Source organism: Armigeres subalbatus, chromosome 2 (assembly GCF_024139115.2).
Source record: "Armigeres subalbatus isolate Guangzhou_Male chromosome 2, GZ_Asu_2, whole genome shotgun sequence".
Lineage (NCBI taxonomy): Eukaryota > Metazoa > Arthropoda > Insecta > Diptera > Culicidae > Armigeres > Armigeres subalbatus.
In genome coordinates, this window is record NC_085140.1 from 149,455,428 (window position 1) to 149,482,147 (window position 26,720).

Genomic DNA, 26,720 nt, shown 5'->3' on the forward strand with positions numbered 1-26,720 from the left:
TGCCGAATATTTACAACCCTGCCGGACAGGACAGAAATTATGGAAAAGTGGGCATCCAGCGACTACTATCTACCAAAGCTGTGGCACCACCAACGAGCTGGAAACCTTATCCACAGTGTTGGGCAAGATGCGCCAACGCGTGATTTGGTGAACGACAACGGCCAACGATGCATAAACTTTGCAGCCTCCCGATTGTCCGAAGCACTTCCTCCCCCCGCAAGGAGGATGAAAGGCCACATGGAAATCACCAAATCCTAATCAAGCAACGGAAAACCAAATCGACCACGTTCTAATTGATGGTAAATTATTCTCCGGCATCACGAGCGTCCACACTTACTGCAGTGCGTCGTTCTCGACGGTGTGCAACACGCGTCGAAGTCGTTCACCGCAGCTAAACATTGGCCGGCTACAAAACTGTACACTAGCCGCAGCATCTGGAAGTGGCACTTCCAACGGTAGAGCAACTAGGCGCACCTCCTCTTGAAGACGGCTGGAGAGATATTCGAGGGTCGTTTAATTTACCTCATCGGAGGTCCAAAAGCGAATGTTCTATAATCATGAACAAAAAACGGTTCTTCGGACGGGAGGCAAAGTAGAGACAATGTTGTTCAGTCGGTAGTCATCGATGAAAAGAATCGACTATAGGTTTATAAATCTAGTAGTGTTTATAGTGTTTATTACCTGTACATGATTCGGCTGATAATTTAGAACATTCGAAATCAATTTAGGGTACAGAATGGAGAAAAAAAACGACAATATAGGCATCTGTTATGCAGATCCGAGACTGATACTCATCTGCCAACTAATACCCGATCCGATCTTATTCTCACATTTCAGCTATAGCAATCCTAAGTGCAAACCTTATTGCACAAGAAAATGTAGAGTTTTTTGAGTGGTTCGTGAATTTTGTACACGCGCGCAGAAACCCTTAACCCTTTATAAGGCAGACGAATCTAAACAATAAATTAACAAAAACAACAATAGCACACAATGTTGACATGGTATTAAACTCAAATGTATGTTTGTTATACATTAAACAGTTCAGAAACATTGAAAAATTAGTGGCAATATAGTTGCCACTGCCCGGCAAGCGGGACAACATTGGTGGCAATATAGTTGCCACTGTCCGGCAAGCGGGAAAACAGGCAACAACAAAAATAAATAAAAGATTTTCAAAAATTAGGTTTTACGTAAAACCAGTCAAATCAAGGCACGTCACATTTGTTGGTGAAAAATCCTAGTCGGTAAACGCATTATAAGCGAAAAACATTTTTTTTGCGCCTTTGTTCCCAAAAATCCAAAAACCTAATATACAGAATGGCAAAGCTTTTTTCACGCTAATCACGGAATAATCTAACACAGGAGATTCAAAATAATTAATACCAACGGGAAAAATATATGAAAATCGTTCTTCCACTCGAAACTTACGATCTGTTCATAAAAAAGCTGTCCTCAAATTGATATTTTAATTTTTTTATGGCTCAAATGCATCTGGGGTGTTACTAGGAAGCAAATAAAGCCACTACATGGAAAATAATAAGTAAAGCTCTTGTTAATAAATAGAAAAACATATAATTTGTTGGTGGCAATATAGTTGCCACTGCCTTATGAAGGGTTAAGTAGAGACACTGCGTCAGACTTGTACGCTAGGTATAGAATTCCTAAGCCCATAACTTTCAATACGTTGCATTGCTGTTACAAAGTTATTAAGAAGTAAGTTATTTGGCTTATGCAAAGTTACAAAGTATATGTAAAGGCTATAGCATCACTCTAAAACGGAACTTTAGATAGAATCAGGGCGTCTCGTAACCTCACTTTTTACCTGTTCAACGACAGAAAAATGGAAAATTTCGGTATTTTCACAGTGCTTGGAAGAAATAAAATTACTATATTGCATTAAGCTTATCGAAATCTACTCATTCCATGCAGTTACGTGCAAAACAATTGCAAATTCGAATTCGTTGAACATGTAGTTTGAGGGTAAGGAAACGCCACTGGATAGAGTGCACGGATACCCAAAGTATTACATGGTAGGCTTCGTGGCCGTGCGATTAGCGACGCCAGTCGTATTAGACGCATGTGCTGTGAAGTGTGGGTTCGATTCACACCCTGGTCCCTGGTAAGTAGTAAATTTTTCGTGACGCGGAAAATTCTCCACTGGTCTACTGGGTGTTGTGTAAATTTCGTGTCCGTTGTTTAATGCTAGATGTCAAGTTTTCAGTTTGTGATTCAGTCTTCAGACGAAAACGGTGATTCAGTCTTCATATCATATACCAATCGACTCAGCTCGACAAATTGAGGTGATGTCTGTATGTGTACAAAAATGTAAGGCACATTTCAATACTTAGCATTATCCGATTTGCATCCAAAAAGTTTCATTCGCCGCAGAACACAGTTTAGTTGTTCCTACTGAAAATTGGCCCAATCAACCATTGCTTTCCAGAGTTAGCAAGAAAACATTGTTTTTTTTTCAAGAACCCACCACACCCCCCACCATCCCAAAAAAACAAGTTTAGAATCGAAAAAAATCTGATATTGCTACAACGCATTCAAACGAACGCAAAAACTACCTGAAGTGCAATTTTAACCTATCTTATGTGTTTTTCTTACGAGAAAGGTACCATCATCTCTGGGTCTTGCTTTTGCATATCATTTAAGCTCTGCTTTGACAAAAAAGTATTAGAAACCTTATAAAAACAACATAACATTTTTTACTTGTAAGTATCTATTTCATTATCTCTTTTCTTTCCTTTCATCCCTCAGGCCAAAAGTGCAAGCTCAACGTAAGTTCGCTCAAGGCCAGGGCGTCGCTTCTACGTCCGCATATCTAAACTTCAGTACCAATCCAACGAACGCAACCAGAGATGCACAAAGTCGAGCGCAAGGTGGAGCCGAAGCCGGTCCAATTCCGGAATTGTTGCCCAACATGCGCCCGAATACCGAAGACTTTCTAACGTTTCTTTGCTACCGAGGTACGCCGGTTCTGCCGCCCAGTTTAGATTTTTTCAACACAGCCGCACAGCAACAGAACGCTTCAAGTTCTGGAAACAGACCAACGCTTCCGTCGTCATCGACATCAAAAACGGTTGCAAAATCCAGCGCAAGTTCTGCGCAACAACTGGATACTACCCCAATCAAGCAGGATGAGCCGGAAAGTAGTAAAAAGAAATCCATATCTGCAGCGGCCAGTCCAACTCCCGCCAAAGAAAGAGATATAAAAGAGGATAAACCAGAAGTAGTTCCAGAGAAGCCTGCATTCATGCCGTTTGCGGTAAGGAAGCGTGCAGAGCAACACCCGGAAAATAGAAGAGTTCAAACAGTGCAAGCGTTGAGAAAAAAATACCACGAACAACGAATGGCCAAATTAAGACATACCGCATATAACAAACAGACTAGAGCGAGTGCCGTGAAAAGTAGGTTGGATTTGGATGCCGACGAAGACGATGGGAAGAAAGATAATGAAGTTTGTGATAATGGAGAAGAAAAGAATATTAAAAAGGAAAAGGGTAATTCAACTAAGAAGAAGCCAGTGAAGAAGAAAGTTGCTAAAAAGTCACCAAAACAAATTGATAAGCAAGAGATACAGGAATTGATAGATGTTAAGATTGTTTTGAACAAAGATGATGTAGAAATGAAAAATATTGAAGTGAAGAAAGATGAACAAATAGAAGATGCGTTACCCCCAAAAGAAACTAAAGAAGATACTCAAAAGGTGAAAACGAAAGGGGTTAAGAAAAAATCACTAGATGCTGAAGATACAGAAAAACGTACTACAAGGCTATCCGCATTGAGAAGCCCAACAATGAGGCCTGTCACCCCAGTTAAGCCACCCACGCCTGCTCCAACTCCGGTGGTAGAAAAAAGTGAAAAAGTGGTAGAGCCTGAACCATCTGCTGTACAAGAATTTTCTTCAGATGATGATGAACCGCTTCTCAAACGGGCAGCCAGAAAAAAAGCTAACGCAAAATCTCTGAACACTAAAAAGAGTAGAAAATCGGAACCAATTCCGGAAAAATCCTTGGAAGAACTTCCAGAAAAGAAGGCACGCCGATCCGAGTCAGCAAGCAGAAGATCTGACGTGAGCTCCAAAAAATCCGATCCCATCGTGGAAGTTCCACTCGTGCAAAAAAGAGCGGCACGTGGTCGCAAAAGGAAAGAATCGCCTCCACCGCCACCCGGTCCTGTTTCAGAAGGAACAAAATCTGAAAATAAAGTGTTATCTTCAGAATCTACAAACAACAATAAGAATAAGAATAAAACTCCTCCAGTCTCCAAGCCTGCAGAAGAGTTTACTAAAACAATAGAAGAGAAACCAGATCTGTCTCCTGAAAAGCAAACGCTGAAATCTCCTCCAGAATCACATGCAAAGACACCATCAAAGAAAAGTACAGCTAAGAAAAAGAAGGCAGAACCAGCGGCTGCCACTGAACCGCCTTCCGTGGAGGAGAAGAAATCAAAGAAAACACCAGAACCAGTAGCCGAAGTGAGCACTCGGCCCAGTCGTAAGACGAAGGAAGCAGCTACTTTATACATGGAGTTGATTGGACGTAAGCTGAATCACGACGACAAATCTGACGATGATGCTTCGTCGCTGGATAGCTTAGAGCTACCAAATGTACGGAGGTTGGAAAAAATGGAAAATGAGCTCAAGGCTAACGCCGGCAAGAAGGATTCTAAAACAGTGGCAAATAAAAAAGGAAAAAAGAAAAAAGAGATTGACGAGACAAAGCAAAAAGAGAAAACACCGGAACCGATACTTACGGAAACAGTGGAAAAGATCAATGATAATGTAGAAGACTCTAAACATATAGAGAAAAGTTTCAGTGATTCTGATGAAGAACCTCTGGCAACTAAATTCCAGCGTAAGAAAAACCAAACACGACAGAAACAAAAGGAGAGAAAAACAAGAAAATCTCCTGCAAAAAAGAGTCCGGTAAAGGCTTCTCCAATCAAAGATCCTGTGGTTGAACCAATAACGGAAGAGATAAAACCAGAAGAACCAACAATTGAGAATATTCCTCCGAAAGTGGACGACCCGCCGCCAACAATAGAAAGGCTTCCTTCGCCTGTTCCCAAAGCGCCTACTCCAGTGAAAACTCCTACCAAAATGTCCACATCGCCTATAACTTCCAGTCCCAAGGTTGTTACCCCACAAAAGCTCAGTCTTCCACCTCAGCTAACCAGTCCGGAAATATTACGATCCCCTGTAACAGACGATTTAACTCCGGCGCGCGTTAACAAATCTCACGACAATACATTCCAATCAACAGCAGCTGAAGCGAGCACATCTCCAGTGAAGCAACCGGTGGCGCAGCCTCAACAACCGTTCATTCGCTCGATTAAACCACTTCCCATCACCTCACCGGAAATCTTTTCGGATAAACCTGCGACTTCTGCACAACCGGAAATTCCGTTCAACCGAAATGTTAAAAACGATTTTAATTTGGACGAAGCAGACTTCCTCAAAGGCTTTGAACAAAACTCGCCAACGTCGCCGGTGGCCCCTAAATCTAATTCGCTTCTCGGCAACTTACTACCCAGCAAAGAAGAGTCGGAAAAAATATTCGGAATAGCGAGCGTAAGCTTAGCTCAGAGCTCTGGACCGCTTGATACCAAATGTACATTGGGTAAGTGTGGTTCCGTACACAAACCACCGCTGGGTCCTCCCGTGCTGACCGAATCACTACTCGGCGGGCATTTATCCCCACGGGACAGACGGAAAACCAAGGTCAATATGACACACGAACAAATCCAAAAATGGATTGATGAAACGTCGTGGTCTCCAGTGCCGGACGATATGGAAGGCGATCTAAAAATTCTCGAAACTCCTAAAACACCCGTCCCGACGCCCCCCGCAATTGCTTGGGAGAAATTAGTAGAAAACAAACAGGAGCCAACGCCGGCTGTTGAGGCGCCAAATCCTACTCCAGAACCCGCTCAGCCCAAAAAGGAAGAGGAAGTGAAACCAACAACTCCTCAACCCAGTGGAAGCGGTTCGAGAGGGCCAACTCTGAAAGCCAAGCCGGTTACTGTTAAGCCGGAAAAGGAAGTCGATAAGGAACCTGCACCAGAACCACCCAAAGTTCCAGAGAAAAAACCGAAAGAGGAAATAAAAGAAGAAGAAAAGATAAAACCTCCAACACCTGCCAAAATGCGTTCGCCGTCTCCAGTAAAGAAAGAAACCAAAAAAGAGAGTAAGAAAACGAAAGCCGAAGCTGCACCTGCAACAACTGTGCCCACGCCCATTACAACGGCTGCAGCAACAATTACCACGACCTCAGCAGCAACGTCATCGGCCGATCGAAAACCAATCTATAAGCAAGGTAGAACTCCCGTCTACAAACAAGAGGCCTTAAAGTCGTCAACCAAATCATCAAATTTGACGGCTCCGAACAAATTTGGAGCATTTTCGCCGAACAACGAAGCGAGTGTGTATTCATTTGACAATGAAGATAACTTTACACCTTTGGCTACGCCTTTCCGACGACATAGCCGCAGAGAGTCTTGTAATTCATCTGTACGGGACGAAGCTCAGGCCCCAGTTCCTAACCAACCTACCCAGAACAAGAAGCAGACTGTGCAGGAGGAAAAACCTGCGTCCTCGACTTCGACATTCCAAAAACCTATCAACTTGAGCACGCCGGCAAAATCAGGAGTTCAACCTGGAGTTAGTTTAACGCTAAGTCCTGAGGAAGGTTCCAAAACTGCTGCCATAGCAGTTCCATTGGATAGTAACAAAGCGGAAACATCGAAAAAGTCAGTGGATGAAAAGAAAGCCAATGCTGACGATTCGGATGACGAAGGACATACTTTTTACATACCATTACAAGGTCCGAATGCGGCCGGAAGTGGTAAAGCGGATCAACTCATCCAAGGTGTTGCAGTGAAACTAGGAACGGAAGGTCCGGAAGGCCCTAATCAGAGGGTAATAATGCACGCCAAGCTTGTCACTAAAGCGCAGATGGGATCTAATACTACACCTATCCCGGAATCAATGAACGTGCAAGAGTTGGTTAAAAGTCTCATGGCGGCTGGCCCGAGCATGAGCAAGGATGGAATCTCCAAGATGGTGCCCGTCGGCACAGTGCAGCCTCGATTCAAATCAAACGAATCGACAGCAGCTGACAAATCACCGGCTCCTCCTCCGGTGACAGTGACGGCTCCTTCCACTCCAGCTCCTGAAGACACCCGAGGGGGTCTCTCGCGCATTAACTCTAATTCGTCACTCAACTCGTCACAAAGATCGAAGAATGCCAAAGCAAAGGGCAAAATTGACACTCAAGTGCAACCGGACAATAACACGGCCTTTCCGCGGCGGGACGATCCTCCTCAAATGGTGGAAGCCCCCGTTTTCAAGCCAAATGATAAGGAATTCCACGATCCCATTGAGTACATCGAACGGATTGCACCTGTGGCGGCTCGATTTGGCATTTGTCGTATTATACCACCCGCAAGCTTTAAACCGGAATGCCGAATAGCTGATGACATGCGCTTCATGGCCTACAATCAGTACGTTCACAAAATGTTGCATCGCTGGGGACCAAGTGCTAAAGAATATGCCGCCATCAAAAAATACTTGGCCACTCAGAGTATCAACTTGCAAAATCCGCCGTTGATCGGTGGGATGGAAGTGGATCTGCCCCGATTATATCATACGGTGCAAGAACTTGGTGGCCTTAAAGAGGTTATCGAAAAGAAAAAATGGGCTCGTGTGTCGGAAGACATGTGCATTCCAAAAGCGGCGCATGATCGCGTTTCGAAACTGGACGACATTTACTGTAAATATCTTCTTCCGTACGACACTTTGTCACCAGCCGAAAGACAAAAGCTGTTCGACGAAGTGGAAGCAGATTGGGCTAAACGCGAGGCAAAAGCTCGTCGGAATGCAGATAAGTGTGTGAGCTCCGATATACGCAACAGTGGCGATTCGGATGAGGACGAGGAGGAGTCAAACGAGGAAGAAGAAGACGACGAGCGATCGATGGAATGCATTATGAAGGGTCGAAATATGCCGTTGAATCAATTCTTCCGGATAGCAAGGAATACGATGGCACTGTGGTTTAAAAATTCAGAGCCGACCGTTGCGGAAATTGAAAGCGAATACTGGCGGCATGTGGCAGTCCGCGATAGTCATGTTTGTGTTCATTCCGGATCGATTGATTCTAGTGCTTACGGTTTCGGCTTCCCGGCGCCCAAGGTTAAGGGATCTTCCTGTGCGAAACATCCATGGAATCTCAAAGTCTTCACGAACAACAGCAGCTCGATACTTCGTTCGCTTGGTCCGGTAATGGGCATCACAATTCCAACACTGCACGTGGGAATGCTGTTCAGTGCTTGTTGCTGGTACCGTGACCCTCACGGTTTACCATGGATCGAGTATTTGCACACCGGTGCCAGTAAGATTTGGTACGGTGTCCCGGACGATCAAAATTCAAACTTCCGGGCAGCCTTGACGCAGTTGGTACCGACCCATTGCCAGAACAAGACCATTTGGTTGCCCTGTGATACAGCGATGGTGCCGCCGCACATGCTGACCGATCGGAATGTGTCGCTGTGCCGCACCGAACAGCAACCGGGCCAATTCGTAGTGGTTTTCCCGAGGGCGTACACGTCCAGTCTCTGCACTGGGTACGCCGTGTCCGAGAGCGTCTATTTCGCGTCCAGTTCGTGGCTTGGCACCGCAAAGGAGGATTTCAGGGTAAGTGTCTTGTGATTATGATTATGATTAATTTGCAGGCCATTCGGCAAATGAGGGAATTGTTTTACATGAAATCTAGATATTTGATTGGGGTTCTCACATATAGCACCTTAACACTAGAATTCATTTGCTACACGGATCGAAAATCGTTTTTTGTTTATTGTTTATTGTCGAAGTCAAAATTCGAATTCGTCTCGTTAAATACGATCATCATTGATCGTGTTAACAAGAATGTAACACCCAATGCTTCCGAGCCTCTTGAAAGGAGGCTTCCGAGCCTCTTGAAAGGAGGCTTCCGAGCCTCTTGAAAGGAGGCTTCCGAGCCTCTTGAAAGGAGGCTTCCGAGCCTCTTGAAAGGAGGCTTCCGAGCCTCTTGAAAGGAGGCTTCCGAGCCTCTTGAAAGGAGGCTTCCGAGCCTCTTGAAAGGAGGCTTGAGCCTCTTGAAAGGAGGCTCTGAGCCTCTTGAAAGGAGGCTTCTGAGCCTCTTGAAAGGAGGCTTCCTGAGCCTCTTGAAAGGAGGCTTCTGAGCCTCTTGAAAGGAGGCTTCCAAGCCTCTTGAAAGGAGGCTGGAGCCTCTTGAAAGGAGGCTTCTGAGCCTCTTGAAAGGAGGCTTCTGAGCCTCTTGAAAGGAGGCTTCTGAGCCTCTTGAAAGGAGGCTTTGAGCCTCTTGAAAGGAGGCTTCCGAGCCTCTTGAAAGGAGGCTTCCGAGCCTCTTGAAAGGAGGCTTCCGAGCCTCTTGAAAGGAGGCTTCCGAGCCTCTTGAAAGGAGGCTTCCGAGCCTCTTGAAATGAGGTTTCCGAGCCTCTTGAAAGCAGGCTTCCAAGCCTCCTCAATGGAGGCTTCCGAACTTCTTGAAAGGAAGCATACAAGCTGCTTCAGAAGGAGCCTCTTGAAAGGAGGCTTCCAAGCTTCCTGCAACGAAGTATAACTGAGCTTTTCAGAAAAAGGCCTTCATATCTGTCAAATAAAGGCTTCCGAGCCTCTTGAAAGGAGGCTTCCAAACCTCTTGAAAGTAGGCTTTCGAGCCTCTTGAAAGGAGGCTTCCGAGCCTCTTGAAAGGAGGCTTCCGAGCCTCTTGAAAGGAGGCTTCCGAGCCTCTTGAAAGGAGGCTTCCAAGCCTCTTGAAGGGAGGTTTCCGAGCCTCTTAAAAGGAGGCTTCCAAACCTCTTGAAAGGAGGCTTCCGAGCCTCTTGAAAGGAGGCTTCCGAACCTCTTGAAAGGAGGCTTCCGAGCCTCTTGAAAGAAGGCTTCCGAGCCTCTTGAAAGGAGGCTTCCAAGCCTCTTGGAAGGAGACTTCCGAGCCTCCTCGATGGAGGCTTCCGAACTTCTTGAAAGAAAGTATACAAGCTGCTCCAGAAGGAGCCTCTTGAAAGGAGGCTGCCAAGCTTCCTGCAACGAAGTATAACTGAGCTTTTCGGAAAAAGACCTTCATGTCTATCAAATAAAGGCTTTCGAACCTTTAGATTCTAGATTTTAGTTTAGAATATTTTCAACATTCTCGTTTCGGTAGATTACATCGAAATTTTTCTAAATTTGTTCATTCAACGTATTGGGGGCAGCAGGAACTATGTCCAAGGGCTTGACGATCCCTCCCCAGGCCATCTGCGAGTTGTGGCGCCTGCCTAGGATGTGGTGGGGTTTGACAGTGGGCCCTGTTAAACCTCTATAAAAAGCTGCATGTATCCGCAAGTAGGCTCCGCCAAAGCGACCGTGTGCCGCTCAAAGCGCACAAGCCCGAGTCCTGGTGTTAGGTGGGACGCTAAACAGCCCTGACACGACGGCCCTCCGACGAGACAGGAGGTTTGCGCAGGCCCAATAAGCCGCCTTTAAAAACAACTATTACGAACGACATAGAAGATAATACGACTCGATACAATCGGCAACGACCTAGGCGACGAATAAAGGATCACGATTGGAAGCTTGGAACATGGAACTGCAAGTCACTAGGCTTCGCAGGTTGCGATAGGATAATCTACGATGAATTACATCCCCGCAACTTCGATGTCGTAGCGCTGCAGGAAATCTGCTGGACAGGACAGAAAGTGTGGAAAAGCGGGCATCGAGCGGCTACCTTCTACCAAAGCTGTGGCACCACCAACGAGCTGGGAACCGGCTTCATAGTGCTGGGAAAGATGCGCCAACGCGTGATTGGGTGGCAGCCAATCAACGCAAGGATGTGCAAGCTGAGGATAAAAGGCCGTTTCTTCAACTATAGCATCATCAACGTGCACTGCCCACACGAAGGGAGATCCGACGACGAGAAAGAAGCGTTCTATGCGCAGCTGGAGCAGACATACGATGGATGCCCACTGCGGGACGTCAAAATCGTCATCGGTGACATGAACGCTCAGGTAGGAAGGGAGGAAATGTGTAGACCGGTCATCGGACCGGATAGTCTGCATACCGTATCGAACGGCAACGGCCAACGATGCATAAACTTTGCAGCCTCCCGCAGAATGGTAGTTCGAAGCACTTTCTTCCCCCGGAAGAATATCCACAAGGCCACATGGAAATCACCTAATCAAGTAACGGAAAACCAAATCGACCACGTTCTAATCGACGGTAAATTCTTCTATGACATCACGAACGTACGCACTTACCGCAGTGCGAATATTGAATCCGACCACTACCTCGTCGCAGTATGTCTGCGCTCAAAACTCTCGACGGTGACCAAAACGCGTCTTAACATTGGGCGGCTACAAGACGGTAGACTAGCCCAAGACTACGCGCAGCAGCTGGAAGTGGCACTCCCAACGGAAGAGCAGCTAGGCGCAGCATCTCTTGAAGATGGCTGGAGAGATATTCGATCCGCCATTGGTAGCACCGCAACCGCTGCACTAGGCACGGTGGCTCCGGATCAGAGAAGCGACTGGTATGACGGCGAATGTGAGCAGTTAGTTGAGGAGAAGAATGCAGCATGGGCGAGATTGCTGCAACACCGCACGAGGGCGAACGAGGCACGATACAAACGGGCGCGGAACAGACAAAACTCGATTTTCCGGAGGAAAAAGCGCCAGCAGGAAGATCGAGACCGTGAAGAGACGGAGGAACTGTACCGCGCTAATAACGCACGAAAGTTCTATGAGAAGTTGAACCGTTCACGTAAGGGCCACGTGCCACAGCCCGATATGTGTAAGGACATAAACGGGAACCTTCTTACGAACGAGCGTGAGGTGATCCAAAGGTGGCGGCAGCACTACGAAGAGCACCTGAATGGCGATATGGCAGACAACGGTGGCGGTATGGTAATGAACCTAGGAGCACGCGCGCAGGACATGCGACTTCCGGCTCCGAATCTCCAGGAAATCCAGGAGGAGATCGGCCGGCTGAAACAACAAAGCCCCTGGAGTTGACCAACTACCAGGAGAGCTGTTTAAACACGGTGGTGAAGCACTGGCTCGAGCGCTGCACTGGGTGATTACCAAGGTTTGGGAGGATGAGGTTCTGCCGCAGGAGTGGATGGAAGGTGTCGTGTGTCCCATCTACAAAAAGGGCGATAAGCTGGATTGTAGCAACTACCGCGCAATCACATTGCTGAACGCCGCCTACAAGGTACTCTCCCAAATTTTATGCCGTCGACTAACACCAATTGCAAGAGAGTTCGTGGGGCAGTACCAGGCGGGATTTATGGGTGAACGCTCTACCACAGACCAGGTGTTCGCCATACGTCAGGTATTGCAGAAATGCCGCGAATACAACGTGCCCACACATCATCTATTTATCGACTTCAAAGCCGCATATGATACAATCGATCGGGACCAGCTATGGCAGCTAATGCACGAAAACGGATTTCCGGATAAACTGATACGGTTGATCAAGGCGACGATGGATCGGGTGATGTGCGTAGTTCGAGTTTCAGGGGCATTCTCGAGTCCCTTCGAAACCCGTAGAAGGTTACGGCAAGGCGATGGTCTTTCGTGTCTGCTATTCAACATCGCTTTGGAGGGAGTAATACGAAGGGCAGGGATTGACACGAGTGGTACGATTTTCACGAAGTCCGTCCAGTTATTTGGTTTCGCCGACGACATTGATATCATGGCACGTAACTTTGAGAGGATGGAGGAAGCCTACATCACACTGAAAAGCGAAGCTAAACGGATTGGACTAGTCATCAACACGCCGAAGACGAAGTACATGATAGGAAGAGGCTCAAGAGAGGTCAATGTGAGCCACCCACCACGAGTTTCTATCGGTGGTGACGAAATCGAGGTGGTTGAAGAATTCGTGTACTTGGGCTCACTGGTGACCGCCGATAACGATACCAGCAGAGAAATTCGGAGACGCATAGTGGCTGGAAATCGTACGTACTTTGGACTCCGCAAGACGCTTCGATCGAATAGAGTTCGCCGTCGTACCAAACTGACTATCTACAAAACGCTTATAAGACCGGTAGTTCTCTACGGATACGAGACCTGGACGATGCTCGTGGAGGACCAACGCGCACTGGGAGTCTTCGAAAGGAAAGTGTTGCGTACCATCTATGGTGGGTTGCAGATGGCGGACAGTACGTGGAGGAGGCGAATGAACCACGAGTTGCATCAGCTGTTGGGAGAACCATCCATCGTTCACACCGTGAAAATCGGAAGACTGCGGTGGGCCGGGCACGTAGCCAGAATGTCGGACAGTAATCCGGTAAAAATGGTTCTCGACAACGATCCGACGGGAACAAGAAGGCGAGGTGTACAGCGGGCAAGGTGGATCGATCAGGTGGAGGACGACTTGCGGACCCTCCGCAGACTGCGTGGTTGGCGAAGTGCAGCCATGAACCGAGCTGAATGGAGAAGTCTTTTATGTGCAGCACAGGCCACTCCGGCCTTAGTCTGATGATAAATCATTCAACGTTTTGTCCTAATGAGCTTTTGTCCCACAGTCCTTTATACACTGTACTGGTTGGGGTGGACAGGATACAAATGTTTTTGATTTACCCATCACCATGCATATTATGTACATTACACAGCATTAGAATAAAAATATATCAAATCTATGTCAATAAGTTTTTATTGGAACTGTAATACTTCCGCCATTACGCATTTTTGTCCGAGGTACCCCCGGGGTCAGCAAAGGTACCCCCAGGGGTACATGTACCCCAGGTTGAGAACCGCTGGGCTATACGAATGAACATACGGAGTGCGTTTATTTTGTTTGTGTTTGTTATAGTGTTGATATTGACGGTTCCGATATTCACGCTGGTGTGCTCCATTACTTTTGCGAATCATCCTCGAAGCATCGGCTGTGTTCGTGGATTTCGTTCTCGTGTCTCATCTTTTTACCTGGAGGAGGTGATCGTCGGCTACGTAAACGTCGATTGATGCTTGAGCCACAGACAAACAGGCATAACACATTGAACATTTACTCATCAAATACATCGTCGTTGAAACACTAACGACATGTGTTAATTTCAGTTAGTTGGGCAAATTACGAACCAGATGGCGGTTGTGAGCAAATGTTAAACTCGAGCAAATCCGATGCGCGAGTGATCGATTGGCCAACTAATAATTATTTGAATCGACCAGTACATCAGTGAACGATGGAAATTTGACGAGTGTTATGTCTGTTTGTCTGTGCTTGAGCTGCGCGATGTCTGCGAGTTGTCCGTTTCGTCGCCATTCGCTTTGCATGGATCGTTGGTCGTGCTGATCGGGAGTGAAGTCGGTGCTATCTGGATGGTAAGCCTCGGCGTGCCAGGAACTGAAGGATGTCGTTCGGTCCGGCAGAATTTTGACAATCGTGCTCGGTTGATCCGACAGTTTCGGCGAGAGGTTGTTCGGCTTTGCGGTTTCTTTTGTAGAGCGAATTGCTTCGTCTGCCGTTGTCCCCTGTAAGCCCCTGACTCACCGCCGTATCCTCTCCACGAACAGTTATGAGTGAGGGGATGTTTTTCTTTACGACCATATCCTAGCGATATGCACACCAGTCCTAATACCACCGAAGGCGGATCGCTCATCCTACAGGAGATCTCAAACGTTGATGATGTCGTGGTACGCGGAGAGGGGTCTACTACGAAAGGCCGAATCAAGAATGGCCGAATTACAAAAGGCCGAAACCAAAAAGGCCGAATGCACAAAAGGCCGAAACCACAAAAGGCCGAAATCACATAAGGCCGAATCAAAAAGGCCGAAACCACAAAGGCCGAATAAAATCGGCAGACCAACAAAGTGGACCGGAGCGCGCGCGCTCGCTCCGGTCCACTTTGTTGGTCTGCCGATTTTATTCAGACTTTTTTTTATTCAAATACTTAATATAATTTAGAATATGCAGATTATTTTGTGATTTTTCAGTGAAGTCTTGTGAAGTCAGTTTCTTTTAAATTGGGAGAAAATGATATGCATTGAGGAACACCGCGTTACTGCAAGTTATACAGCTTTTGGTCAAAAGCATAATAATTGAAAAAAGTCTATTTTGTTTAGCTTCTGATGTCGCAATTAGATCATGAGTAGTGCGCATCATTAGCACAATGCTCAACCATGCATCATGAAGCGTACAACTCCTACATTGATGCAAATCGGCAATTCGATTCTGTGAGCCATGAATCCGGTGGAATTTAACTCGGGCTCTTGCATTAGATTTGGGAATTTAACTTTTCCCAATACTACTGATAATGATTACTACGTCAGCAAAGGAAGAAAAAAGAGAGCTCTTGGATTACTCCGTTACTTTAAAGTGATAATATGTATCCGTATGTTCATGCTTTCATTACTGCAATGAAGATTGATCTATTATGCAATATATAAGGAATCAAATTGACTCTGTAAACACCGTCATACAACTTCTTTCAATTGAAAGATTGAGCTTCGACGTTGAACTGACGTTAAATACCTCAACTGAATAAGATTGATTAAGATCGCTGCTAGTAGTTGCAAAACACGTGGACAAGTTTTTCTTAATAGGGCAGCATAATATAAGTAAACGTAAATTTGTCAATATTCCAAGTTCTCTTAATTGAAAGATTGAAACTTTTTGTAATGATTCGGCCTTTTGAGATTCGGCCTTTTGTATCATTCGGCCTTTCGTGGTTCGGCCTTCTGGGTTTTCGGCCTTTTGTGGTATGCTAGAACATTTTCGGCCTTTTGTGATTCGGCCTTCTGTGGTTCGGCCTTTTGTGATTCGGCCTTTTGTACTGATCCCCGGAGAGAAACTCGGCGATTTGTTTACTGCTGACACTCTAAATAATCATCACGTCATATTCACGTGAAAAATCACGTAACTGAACTGTCTTGAACAAACGACGATTGTTACGTGATGTTGGTAATGTTCACCTGAAATTCACGTAATTTTTACTAAAAATCCTGGTGAATATGTTTGTATGTACTCGTAAACAACTTAAGTGAGATTGTGTTAGTGTGATTGCAGCTTCGGCATTTACGGAAAACCAGCATTGTAAACAATCTTCACGTCAGATTTACTTGAAAACAAACGTGGTTAACATCCACCATACTTTTCACGTGGAAGTGACTTGACAATCACGTAAGAATGAATGATACATAACCTAAACATTGTTAGGCTTCGCAGAGGTAAAGGATACTTTAGGTGCAACTAGGCGAGAATTTTCCGAACCTTCAGTTCCCTCCTTGGAAAAAATATCAACGGAAGTCGCATGAAATTTAGAAGATTCGTAGAAAAGTGATTTGGAAGAAGTTTAAGCTACATGAAGTCTACACTCAAAATAATCCAAACGTCAAAGCTACGTGAAAACATACGTGGCTTTTTTTCCATCACACTTTTCACGTAACAGCTACGTGGAAAATAGGTGACAAACAAAATGAACTCATGAACTCCCTAAATCACTTCACCAAAGTGTCACGTAATAGCTACGTGACTTTTCTGGTATCTTCCAAGAGATATTTTGATCGATATGAAGTAATGTTCCGGTAATTTTTACAAAAACATTTCTGTAGAATGTACGTCCTTATGCGGTAGCTACTACTTTATGATAAATATAACAATCAAAATAAATGATATTACCGTATATTATTTTTTACCCTTAAAATAGGATAAAATTTATTATATATTCATATTGAAAATTAAAAAAAAAAAGTCTTGTGCGATAAACTAATTTATTGCAACCATGGTATTGGTTGGCTCATCAGCTATAGAAACAAATGACATATTGTCCATGAAAGCAAGTTTTCGTTTGCAAGTTGCTTCAAGATCGAAGTCCTGTAAAAAATAAATTGTTATCTAGATTATTACATGCGTTTATATAGTTTTCTCACTTGGATTCTTGTTGACGGGATTCGCGAAACAAAACGTAAGAAACTTCCACATCTCAATCAAACCTATGCAACATAGAATGAACGAGAAATGCAATGAACCTGCAGAGTAGTTACGTGATTTTCACGTAAGAGACATCGTACAATCAGAGTAAAAATGATCGGTGGTCATTTAGGTTCCATCTGAGGCTTTGTGATTAATACCTGCGACATGTGAAACGTAAAATGTGTTCATTTTTAGAGAGCTACCTGATTTTCCACGTAGCATTGACGTGTAGATTATTTTGAGTGTAGAACTAAAGTTTTTCGGTAGCGTTAGCATACACTCTAAAAAATCATCACGTCATATTCACGTGAAAAATCACGTAACTGATCTGTCTTGAACAAATGACGATTGTTACGTGACGTTAGTAATGCTCACCTTAAATTCACGTAACTTTTACTAAAAATCTTGGTGGACATGACTGTATATCCACGTAAACATTTCAAGTAAGATTGTGTTAGTGTGATTGCAGCTTCGGCATTGGCGGAAGACCTGAATAGTAAACAATCTTCATGTCAGTTTTACCTGAAAATTAATATGGTTCTCATCCACCATACTTTTCACGTAATAGTGACTTGGCATTTACGTAAGAATGAATGACACATAACCTAAACATAATTTGGCTTTGCGGAGGTAAGTCATATTTCAGATGCATCTAGGCGGAGATTTTCCGTGCCTGCATCTTCTCTCCTGGGAAAAAATGTCAACGAAGGTCGGATGAAACTTATTAGATTCGTTGAGAAAAGCAGCGTGAAAGCGTGAAAGCAGAGGAAGCTGCATGGACATCTAGAATTACAGTTTTCCGGTAGCGTTAGTATAAAATTACTTTTCGTTTAATTAACAGCAATAATATTAGCAATTTTTGAGCAAGAAAGTGGTTGCAAATTCTCAGCGATACTCATTGACATCATTTCTCAAGAAATCTGATAAACTATATTCGACATCCGCCGGTATATTTGATTTTTTCTTCAACAGTGTTTCTGCGGTTACTCCGAAGTGCACCAAATGACGGCGTTCCTTTCCAATGATCAAAACATCATTTTGCATCAATAAATCAACAGGGCGAAAAGGTCTCATATTTATGGACAGTCGCTGATCAGTTTTGCATTTATTCCAATATCACTATATTGCCAATACATTTCAAAAGTGTAGTGGTTATCTGCTGCCATGTAGCTTTCACTAAAAGTTCACGTAACTAGTACGTACAAATCACGTCAGTTTCACCTGAGCAAACACGTAACAACTTTCAAGCTTCACGTCATTAGTACTGGAAGATCCAGTAAGGTTCACCTGATAAATCACGTAACTCAAGGAAACTAAATTTCGTTCAGGTTACATGTCATTCAGGTCACTCTTACGTGACAAGTATGGTGGATGAGAACCACATTTGTTTTCAGGTAAACGTGACGTGAAGATTTTTCAGAGTGCAATCCCTATGCTGGGTCATAACCCTGACATTACAATGATTAACGATGTTTCTGAAGTCAACGTAGTTGAGCAACGGCAATCTAATAATGTTCACGATGGTAAAATCCATAGTAATAATATACAATTTTCAATCATACTTTCAGGACATCCAAGAAAGTTGCGAACCAACAATGTTCTCCGTGGAACAGCTGGTATTTTCAGTTGCGAACGACCAGCGTAGCAATCACGACACCTTGGTGCAGATAGTGCCAATGATAAAAGATATCTACGAAAAGGAAAAGCAGCAGCGCCAAACGATTAAGGTGATCTATCAATAACTTCAAATGGTATTGCATTTCAACTAATTTTATTATTTCACAGGACCACGGTGTTAATAAAACCGAAAAAATCGAGTCCAAGAAGAAGACAGCGTCGCTGGAAGAGTTTGAATGCGACATTTGCAGGGCCAATCTCTACCTGTCGCTGGTACGGGTGAAGATAACCGGCGACGATGACGAGACGCTTGACGAAGATGAGCGGATATACTGTCTCAAGCATGCCATCAAGTTCCTTTCGGACAGTCGTCTGCCGGCCAAGTTCTGCAAGCTGGCGTACACGTACTCGTTGGAAGATATCGAAGAACTATTGCGAAAGTTGCAGGACAAAATCGCAAACAAAAAGACACCAAAATCCGTTGCCGGCGGTAGCTCCGGGGGCGGTGGTGGAGGAAGAGCGAAATCCTCGCTGCACCTGGCCTCGACATCTTCGCAATCTTCTTCGTCATATCAAGCGCCTAGTCACAGCAAGTACGCCGGAATGGCTACGATGCTGAAGTAAATTGTATCTATAGCTGATAGTTATCGAAGTGCATGAGTGTGTGTGTGTCTTAGTGTTATTTTTTGTTCGCTCGGCAGAGAAGTTGATCACATCGTGTTGTTCAATGATTTGATATTACCGTGTGCAGTTATATAAGGTAAGATTATTTAAATTAACACATAACAGGTACCACTTGCATTAAGCTGCAAAATTTATAAAGTTTAACTTCACAACTTGTAAGTCGCATCTAAAAAAACTTACAAACAAGAGAATCACAATAGACATAAATATCATTGGTTTCCCTCTCCGTAAGAGATCGCTTCTCTCGATAAAAAGCGTGCTTTGACCAATACATTCTTGTAGGTTATTATTGTGAGTAGAAATGAGTGGCGAATATCTATCTGTATAGTGATATATTTACTAAAATTCCGCTACATTGTACAAGCTGTGTGTTACGGTAACTAAACCAGTATTAAATTTAAAACCGCATCAAAAGGAACAACAAGCAGAATGGGAGGCAAAATCACCAGTGATCTTGTATTGGTCATACAATACTTGAACCAATTCCAAGCCGAAGTGGCTTTTTAAAAGGGAATGAAAAATGTAATTTTTTTTTCGTATTGAAGTATTATCGCACGCAGTGAGATGAAAAATATCGTTTTGTGTCGTTTAACTAATTTGTCGATATTCGTTATCAGAAGTCAATTCAGATCAAGATTTTTTTTATAAATTTAATTTTCCGTCACCGTGAAAGGTTCGTGACGATTCGTTTCCCGTTGTGCCAGCTGATTGCATTTTTTTCTTGCCATTCCGGGAAAGTATTGTTTCTACAACTTGCCTGTTATCGAAATATCCTCTTCGAACTTCGCCATAAACTCTGATGGTGAAGTGTCTTACCGATGAAAAGAGATCACGTACCCGAATGCACCTCCTGACAATCAAATCAATGGGGATCCGAAATTCACAATTTTCACAACGCATTGTTCATGTCCAAATATGTTCTGCTGGGAAATCAAAATAGATTTATTGCAAATCTACTTCGATAAGCACACTGATGCGTGTATTATGTAACTGTATGTTTTTTCCGTCGCGATATTGAGGTTCAATTTTTTTCCTAAAATAACTTCACTCTACTAGCATCTGGATAAATTGGAAGAGCAATAAAATCTATTAAAGGCGTGTTTTTACGCACACTATTCCTTTCTGCAGACTGCAAAAGTTACGAAAGAATAGAAAATACGAGTTGACTTCAAAGTTCAATCAAATAATGAAAGTAAGCAATGTAAGCCAAAAACCTGAATTGAAAATGACTTGAAAATATGTTATCAACAAATTAGTCAATAACATGAAATGACATTTTAAACGTGACAAGCGTAGAAATCGAATTTGTGGAATATTCTCTACTGGATACAAATAGAAGATAGTAGTCTTCAGAGACTCTAGAAGAGATACGATTTTTTACAGCAAGTTTGAAACAAGACAATAATTATCCTAATGCAAATATAATAACAGTGACCACACACAAAAATTTTCATTCGTAATCAGACCTTCAACAATGTCATGTGCTTAGGAAGAAGGATTTACGTAATTTTTGAATGAATAAATTGAAAATTTTCAAGTTCGTTTATTTGGTAGGCTCAGGCAAGAATAAATTGAAGATATGGTCTGTTGTTTACTTATCTGCTAATCACGATAAAGGCAAATTATAAGCCGAAACGCGATGATTCTGACAACCTTTCAAATGGATTTTCTGTATAATTAACATAATGTGTGAAGAAAAAACTAAAAGTATCGAATTAAATGGACTCATACATGAAATTTTTAGAGTATATTTGCTGTGGTTACAATGCGAATGCAAGTTCTGGACCAAAACAAAGATTCGGACTGGTGAAGTTGTGCTAAATAATTCAAATTATATTGTCCTGACATCATAGAAAAACGATTCTGAATCGCATGCTGGTTCCGGAGAGACTGGTAGTAAAACTACAATTTCAAATCAAATTTGAAGCAGAACATCATGTATGAAGATTTGTACGAAATCGTTTTTCCATCACCATCTCGAAGCATTCATAAATGGCTTCTGTTCACCAATCGCTTAGGTTTAATATTTCTTTAAAATTATATTTTAATTAGCTTCCATCCCAACAACGTTAATAGAACAGGTTATACACAGTTTGTAGAATTGAGCTAGGTGATATATAGATGTAAATAGATGTGTTTTTCAGCAGTGGAGAGGAACATGTTTTGCAATACAAAGTGCAATCCACAACACAAAATAATCACACAAACCCCCAATCTCTACCGGCTCGATTAGATTATAGGTACCTTGCGATAAAAAATCTAATAGTTTTCAGTTCTGAGTCTAGCGCTAGTGGAGCGAGTTGTATAGAGTGTTTAAAACTGCATGGGTTTGCGAACCACAAAACCGTTGAAATGCATTTATCGATACATTGGATCAGTAAGTGAGAGTGCATAAGTTGTATGATAATAAATATAGACAGACATTGAATGGTAAGTTAAAATATAATCGTAATATCAACGTAATAACACAGAAGAGCTAAGAAACAGATTCACACTATTGCAAATCCTTCTCGCAGATTATATAATGAGATGATAATATATCGACAGATTTAAAATATTATAAGTGAACGTTTCAAATAGAGGAAATTGATCAATAAATTAAGGGAACCATTGTAGACTAATGTGTGCTGAGTTATTATCTCCGAAATCCATAAATTCAAATCCTAAGCACCCTCAGTCTCCAGTTTACTAGTTTCAGTTTTCAGTTATAGCTTTGTTTTTGTACATATTGTACAACTCAACAATTGTAGTCATAGCCAGTCCTAGATGAGTTCGATCATTTTTTTTTTCACAAGGAGTAATGCATTTTGCACTGCCCCAACACACGCATAGTAGTTGCCAAACTATCACAGGGCAGTGTGCCGGAGTGTGGGACTCTCACCTACAAACCCCCCTCACCCCCCTTGGGCTCCAACCTTAATTTCCTCCGGGACAGCTTTCCAGCATTTCTTCTGGAGGGTGTTCGATTATTTAGTACCGTGCTGTGCCCTTATGTCAATCAACACCTAATTCCGTTCACGCAAGACAAATTAATAAATAATGAAAAGTTTATGTCTAAAAACAACAGAAAAATATCATTGTACTTTTCTATGGTTATGTATGCATGAAATGAAATGAAAACCAGCGTCATTTTTAGCTATTAATAGTGAAAATTTAAACAAAATTTGTTGGTCGTCACTACGAGCGCCATTTTGACTGTTTTCATTAGCCCACTTGCTAAGAACGTCTTTCATAATATTTAAGCATTTTTAAGTGGAAATTTGCCCTGGATTTCAAACACAGCAGCATAACAAGACAAAACAGGTAACATTATAGCGTATTACCAAATTGTTGCCTATATTTTCCCGATAGAAAATGCTGAGAAGAGAAAAATATCTTGACCGGAATAAGGGTACATCTAAATCTACTTGTTCCTTATTCCGTTCATTGGGTTTATAGGATGGATACCGAAAATTCCGTGTTTGAGAATATAATCTATGAGCAAGAAAAGGTACATCGTACATGAAGCCATATGAATGGTGAACATTTGAAATTCTATCCTGCAAGCAGGCAGACCGAAAGGATTTCCGTTAACGACTCTACTCGAGACCTTTTTCAACTCGTGTCGGGAAAATACAGTTTTTTCAGTTAATGATTTAATGATGATTTATAAAGTGAATGCTGGACAATGTTAAGAAAGGGTTTCCGGAGAATACGGACAGTTTTAAACAGCACAATCCATAATTGCGGCGTTCTTGTTTAAAAGCTTTATCCGGAAATTTCTTGGCGAATTTCTATTTAAAAAAACACTGCCCTCTCTGAGCTGCAACTATGTTTTACCGAAATCCGTGAATACTTCGTAGAAGTAGGGTTATCCGGTACTTTAAAAAACCGGAAGTTTAAAGAATATTCAAATTGAACGAAACAGTGGTACGAACAATTCCAAACAAAGACATTGTTTTGGAAGGTTCAGGTCAGAATTAAAGGCCTAGTATCCAGGCTCTAGTCAAAACTACGTTGAGGAACGTTGTAAAACTCCGATAAGGTATTGTATCCGTCCTTTTCTGTGGTACCTAATGCAACTGGGCAGCTAGCATCAATGTTCATGTTGAATATATCTCGAATGGTAAGTGAAACAATATGGTAAGTGAAATATCATTCATTGTATTTTAAATTTGGAAGGAAATTACATTTTAAGCTTTTTATTCGCAATATTATAATAAATAAAAAGATGGATTTATGAGGAAAATGATGCCTGGTATTAGCATCTCCAAGAAATCAAATGTTTTTCGGGTGATTGGAATTAGGAACACAAATGAACAGAATTAGGAACAATGCCATTTCAGATAATTGGAATTAGGACCACATAATTGGTCAATTTTGTTTTCACTAGTGGAGCCTAAGTCTATGGATGCATCCCAACATATTTTATTTTCAATTGTATATAGAAAATGACACTATGTAGCGAAATTGCAGCTTAAAAATACTAAATGGCTATTTTTTAGAGCTTTTAGACATAGTGCATTGTCTTAGGTGAACGGAATAAGGGCACAGCACGGTATTCTGGGTTCGATCATTTAGTAGTTTGTTAAAAAAATATTCCAGACGCTGCAATATTAAAATGTGTCGTATATTGGACTTCCAGTGCAAAGGTTTTTCTACAACCCTGCCTAACAGTTCGTTGTTTGAATTTCATTAATAACTGACACTAAATGGTTAAAATTTTGTTTTCAATGCCTTTGGAATGAGCTATCGACAAACTACCTACTAAATGATCGGAAACATCCTAGCTTTCAGTCATTTATTAGGAACATTTTAATATTTACTTTTTATTGTTGCTACTAGATACCGAATGAACCTCTGCATCTGTACAATTACCACGGGAGGGAGGTTGTTGGGTGGGGTAATCAGTAACATAGATCGGGATTCACCATGGAAAGTGATGTGACCTATACAACGACATCCATTATCTAGACGCATGTGCTAGGAAGTGTGGGTTCGATTCCTGCCCCGGTATCCAATCATTGACGAGAAAGACAGCCACGTGCTCGTACCACCCCCCAGTAATAAAACCACCCACTGAGGAGAAAAAGCAGTCTCCAGCAGGATGGGAGAAGTATTTTTGTTTCAAATCTACATCATCTAATAGCGGAGACATAACTATATGCGGCGGATGCTTCATTTGGTTGTATTTCGCTTTAGTTTTAAAACAAAATTACTGCCTTTTGCAACATTTTTTCTCAAGAGGGGAAATCGACGATTTACTATCACGCCCTCTCATATATGGTACCAACACGTGGCTGTCTTTCTCGTCTGTGACTGGATGACGGTAATTTAAGCCTCAAGTGTTCAATCTGTACGACCTCTGGTCGAAGGCGGTCTTCCTGTTTAAATATGAAAGGAAACACTCCCTAGTATAAGTCAACTACATTTAAATGATGATTTTTTGAGTTTTTCAGCGCTTTCAGAACGATTTCCTCAGGTGACCCATATTGCCCCGATCGCAACTGTTTCTGGTTTTTCCATACATTCTATCGATTTCCAACTACCATTCTTCCATGAGCTTGAGGTGAGGATTTTTTAACAAAGATAAGGAGGTTTAACATAACGGATAGTAACGCCGATATTGCCACTCAGTGATAAGCACCATAAACTTGGTGGTCGGAAGATGATGTCCATTGGCGTAACTAGCCTCGAAGGGGGTTGCTGTACTGCCGTTCTACGCATGCTTGTACCAAATTCAAAAAACGACAAATGAGAAAATGGCATTTGAAATTGAATCCTGATTTTTATTGCTGACGTATAACCCGAATGAACATCACAGAACCATTCAGAAGACTTAATTTCATTAAAATCATTCTTATTTTTCACCCACAAATAGAATTTGCGACAGCGATCATGAAAATAGTTTTGCTGGGACAGTTATGCCGAGAAATAGAGCACTTAATGTATCAAATTTTACTCCATTCTCCTGCAAAAGAGCATTAGACGAATTTCGCGCCAACCCTTCTATGGGGCTGGCAGCACTATCTCAGAATCGAATGAAACTTGGTGGGCATAAAGATATGGTATTTCTAAGCCACTCTGCATACTTAGTTTTTCAAAAATTGTCAAGAGTAACATTTGATGAGGGCCTAATTTTTTTTCATGGATTTTTTATAAATCGATGTAACTCTAAAATGACAAGACCTACAAAAAAGTGTTGTATGGCGGAAATTCCCAGAAGTTTTTTGGAAAAATATCCAAAAAATAAAATACCGATTTCTACACTGAAAAAAAAATAGTTTTAAAAATTAAAATCGATATTACAAAAAACCTCATCTCAGAAATCGATGAAATTTTTTCTGCAGATAGGTATTTTAATTATCTAACTTTTCTGGGAATAATGTTCCTGTGACATATTTAAGGAAAAAAAGTTGTTCTAACAAAAACTTTTTTCATGTCCATATTGAGTGAAAATTTATCAGCGTGTTTTATGCCTACAGCGCCAATTATAGGTGCAGCAGCCTATCATCAACCAACGACACATTTTGGACGTATAAAAATTTGTTTGGGAAGCAATTTAGCATAATCTTACATAATTGTGGACCAACATTTGAAAAGGGTTTATGTTTTATTTGACTTTTTGTATCGAAGTAACTTAAAAACAATTAAAAAAAAAACAATTGTTGCCGAAACGAAACTGAAGTGATATTTAACTGTAATAGTGGAAAAGAAGATGTTGTTTTTCAGCAAAGGCTAACCACTGAACGGTGTAATTTAGAAACCGTTATAAAGCCTGTAGATGATTTTGTATCGTATTTTATTGAAAAAATTGATAAACTTATAACTTATGACATTATTTGCAAACAACAATACACTTATATTGTTAGATTTATCTGAAAATTATCCATTCATTATCCAAAATGCTGCTCAAGGTTGGAATAATTCCCAGGCAACAATACATCCATTCGAAGTTTACTTTAAAAGAAACGGTTAATTAGAAAACGTTAGCTTTATTAATTAGAAGTTATGACCCATGACACAAAAGCTGTTCACTTATTCATTTCAAAATTAATTGACTTTTTGAAACAGTCGATCGATTTTACAAAAATTACTTTTGTGTCTGGGTGAGCTGCAGCACATTATAAAAATAAAAGGAACTTTGCAAGTCTGTGTAATTTAAATTCAAAACATGGCTTAGAAGCAGAATGGCACTTTTTTCAACATCGCACGGAAAAGGCCCTTGCGAAGCTATTGGTGGCACTCTCAAGCGAATGGCAAAAGAGCAACTCTTGTCAAAGATTATGGAAATACTATCAAGACTCCTCGGGAGTTGTACGAATGAGCGAATGGGCACGTTTTCAATCAAACAAAAATATCACTAAATTACATTTCTGTTATACCACGTATGAGCAATACCGCCATCGGGGGTGGCAATGGGTCTAGGGGTGAGAATGGGGCATCGCTCTCACCGCGAGCATGGAGGGCGTAGAGCAAAATCTTT

At 42.2% G+C, this 26,720-nt stretch overlaps 1 protein-coding gene across 1 annotated transcript in view; it reads left to right on the forward strand.

The window, feature by feature from the left end:
• Window positions 1-21,876, forward strand: part of LOC134210996 (protein Jumonji) — a 39,319-nt gene extending 17,443 nt beyond the window's left edge. Inside the window, exons 2-4 of the mRNA XM_062687499.1 lie at window positions 2,764-8,698; window positions 18,523-18,681; window positions 18,740-21,876. Of these exons, the coding sequence (XP_062543483.1) occupies window positions 2,764-8,698; window positions 18,523-18,681; window positions 18,740-19,195 (6,550 nt within the window). The 3' untranslated portion in view covers window positions 19,196-21,876. The remainder of the gene's footprint in view (window positions 1-2,763; window positions 8,699-18,522; window positions 18,682-18,739) is intronic.
• The last annotated feature ends 4,844 nt before the right edge of the window (window positions 21,877-26,720 follow it).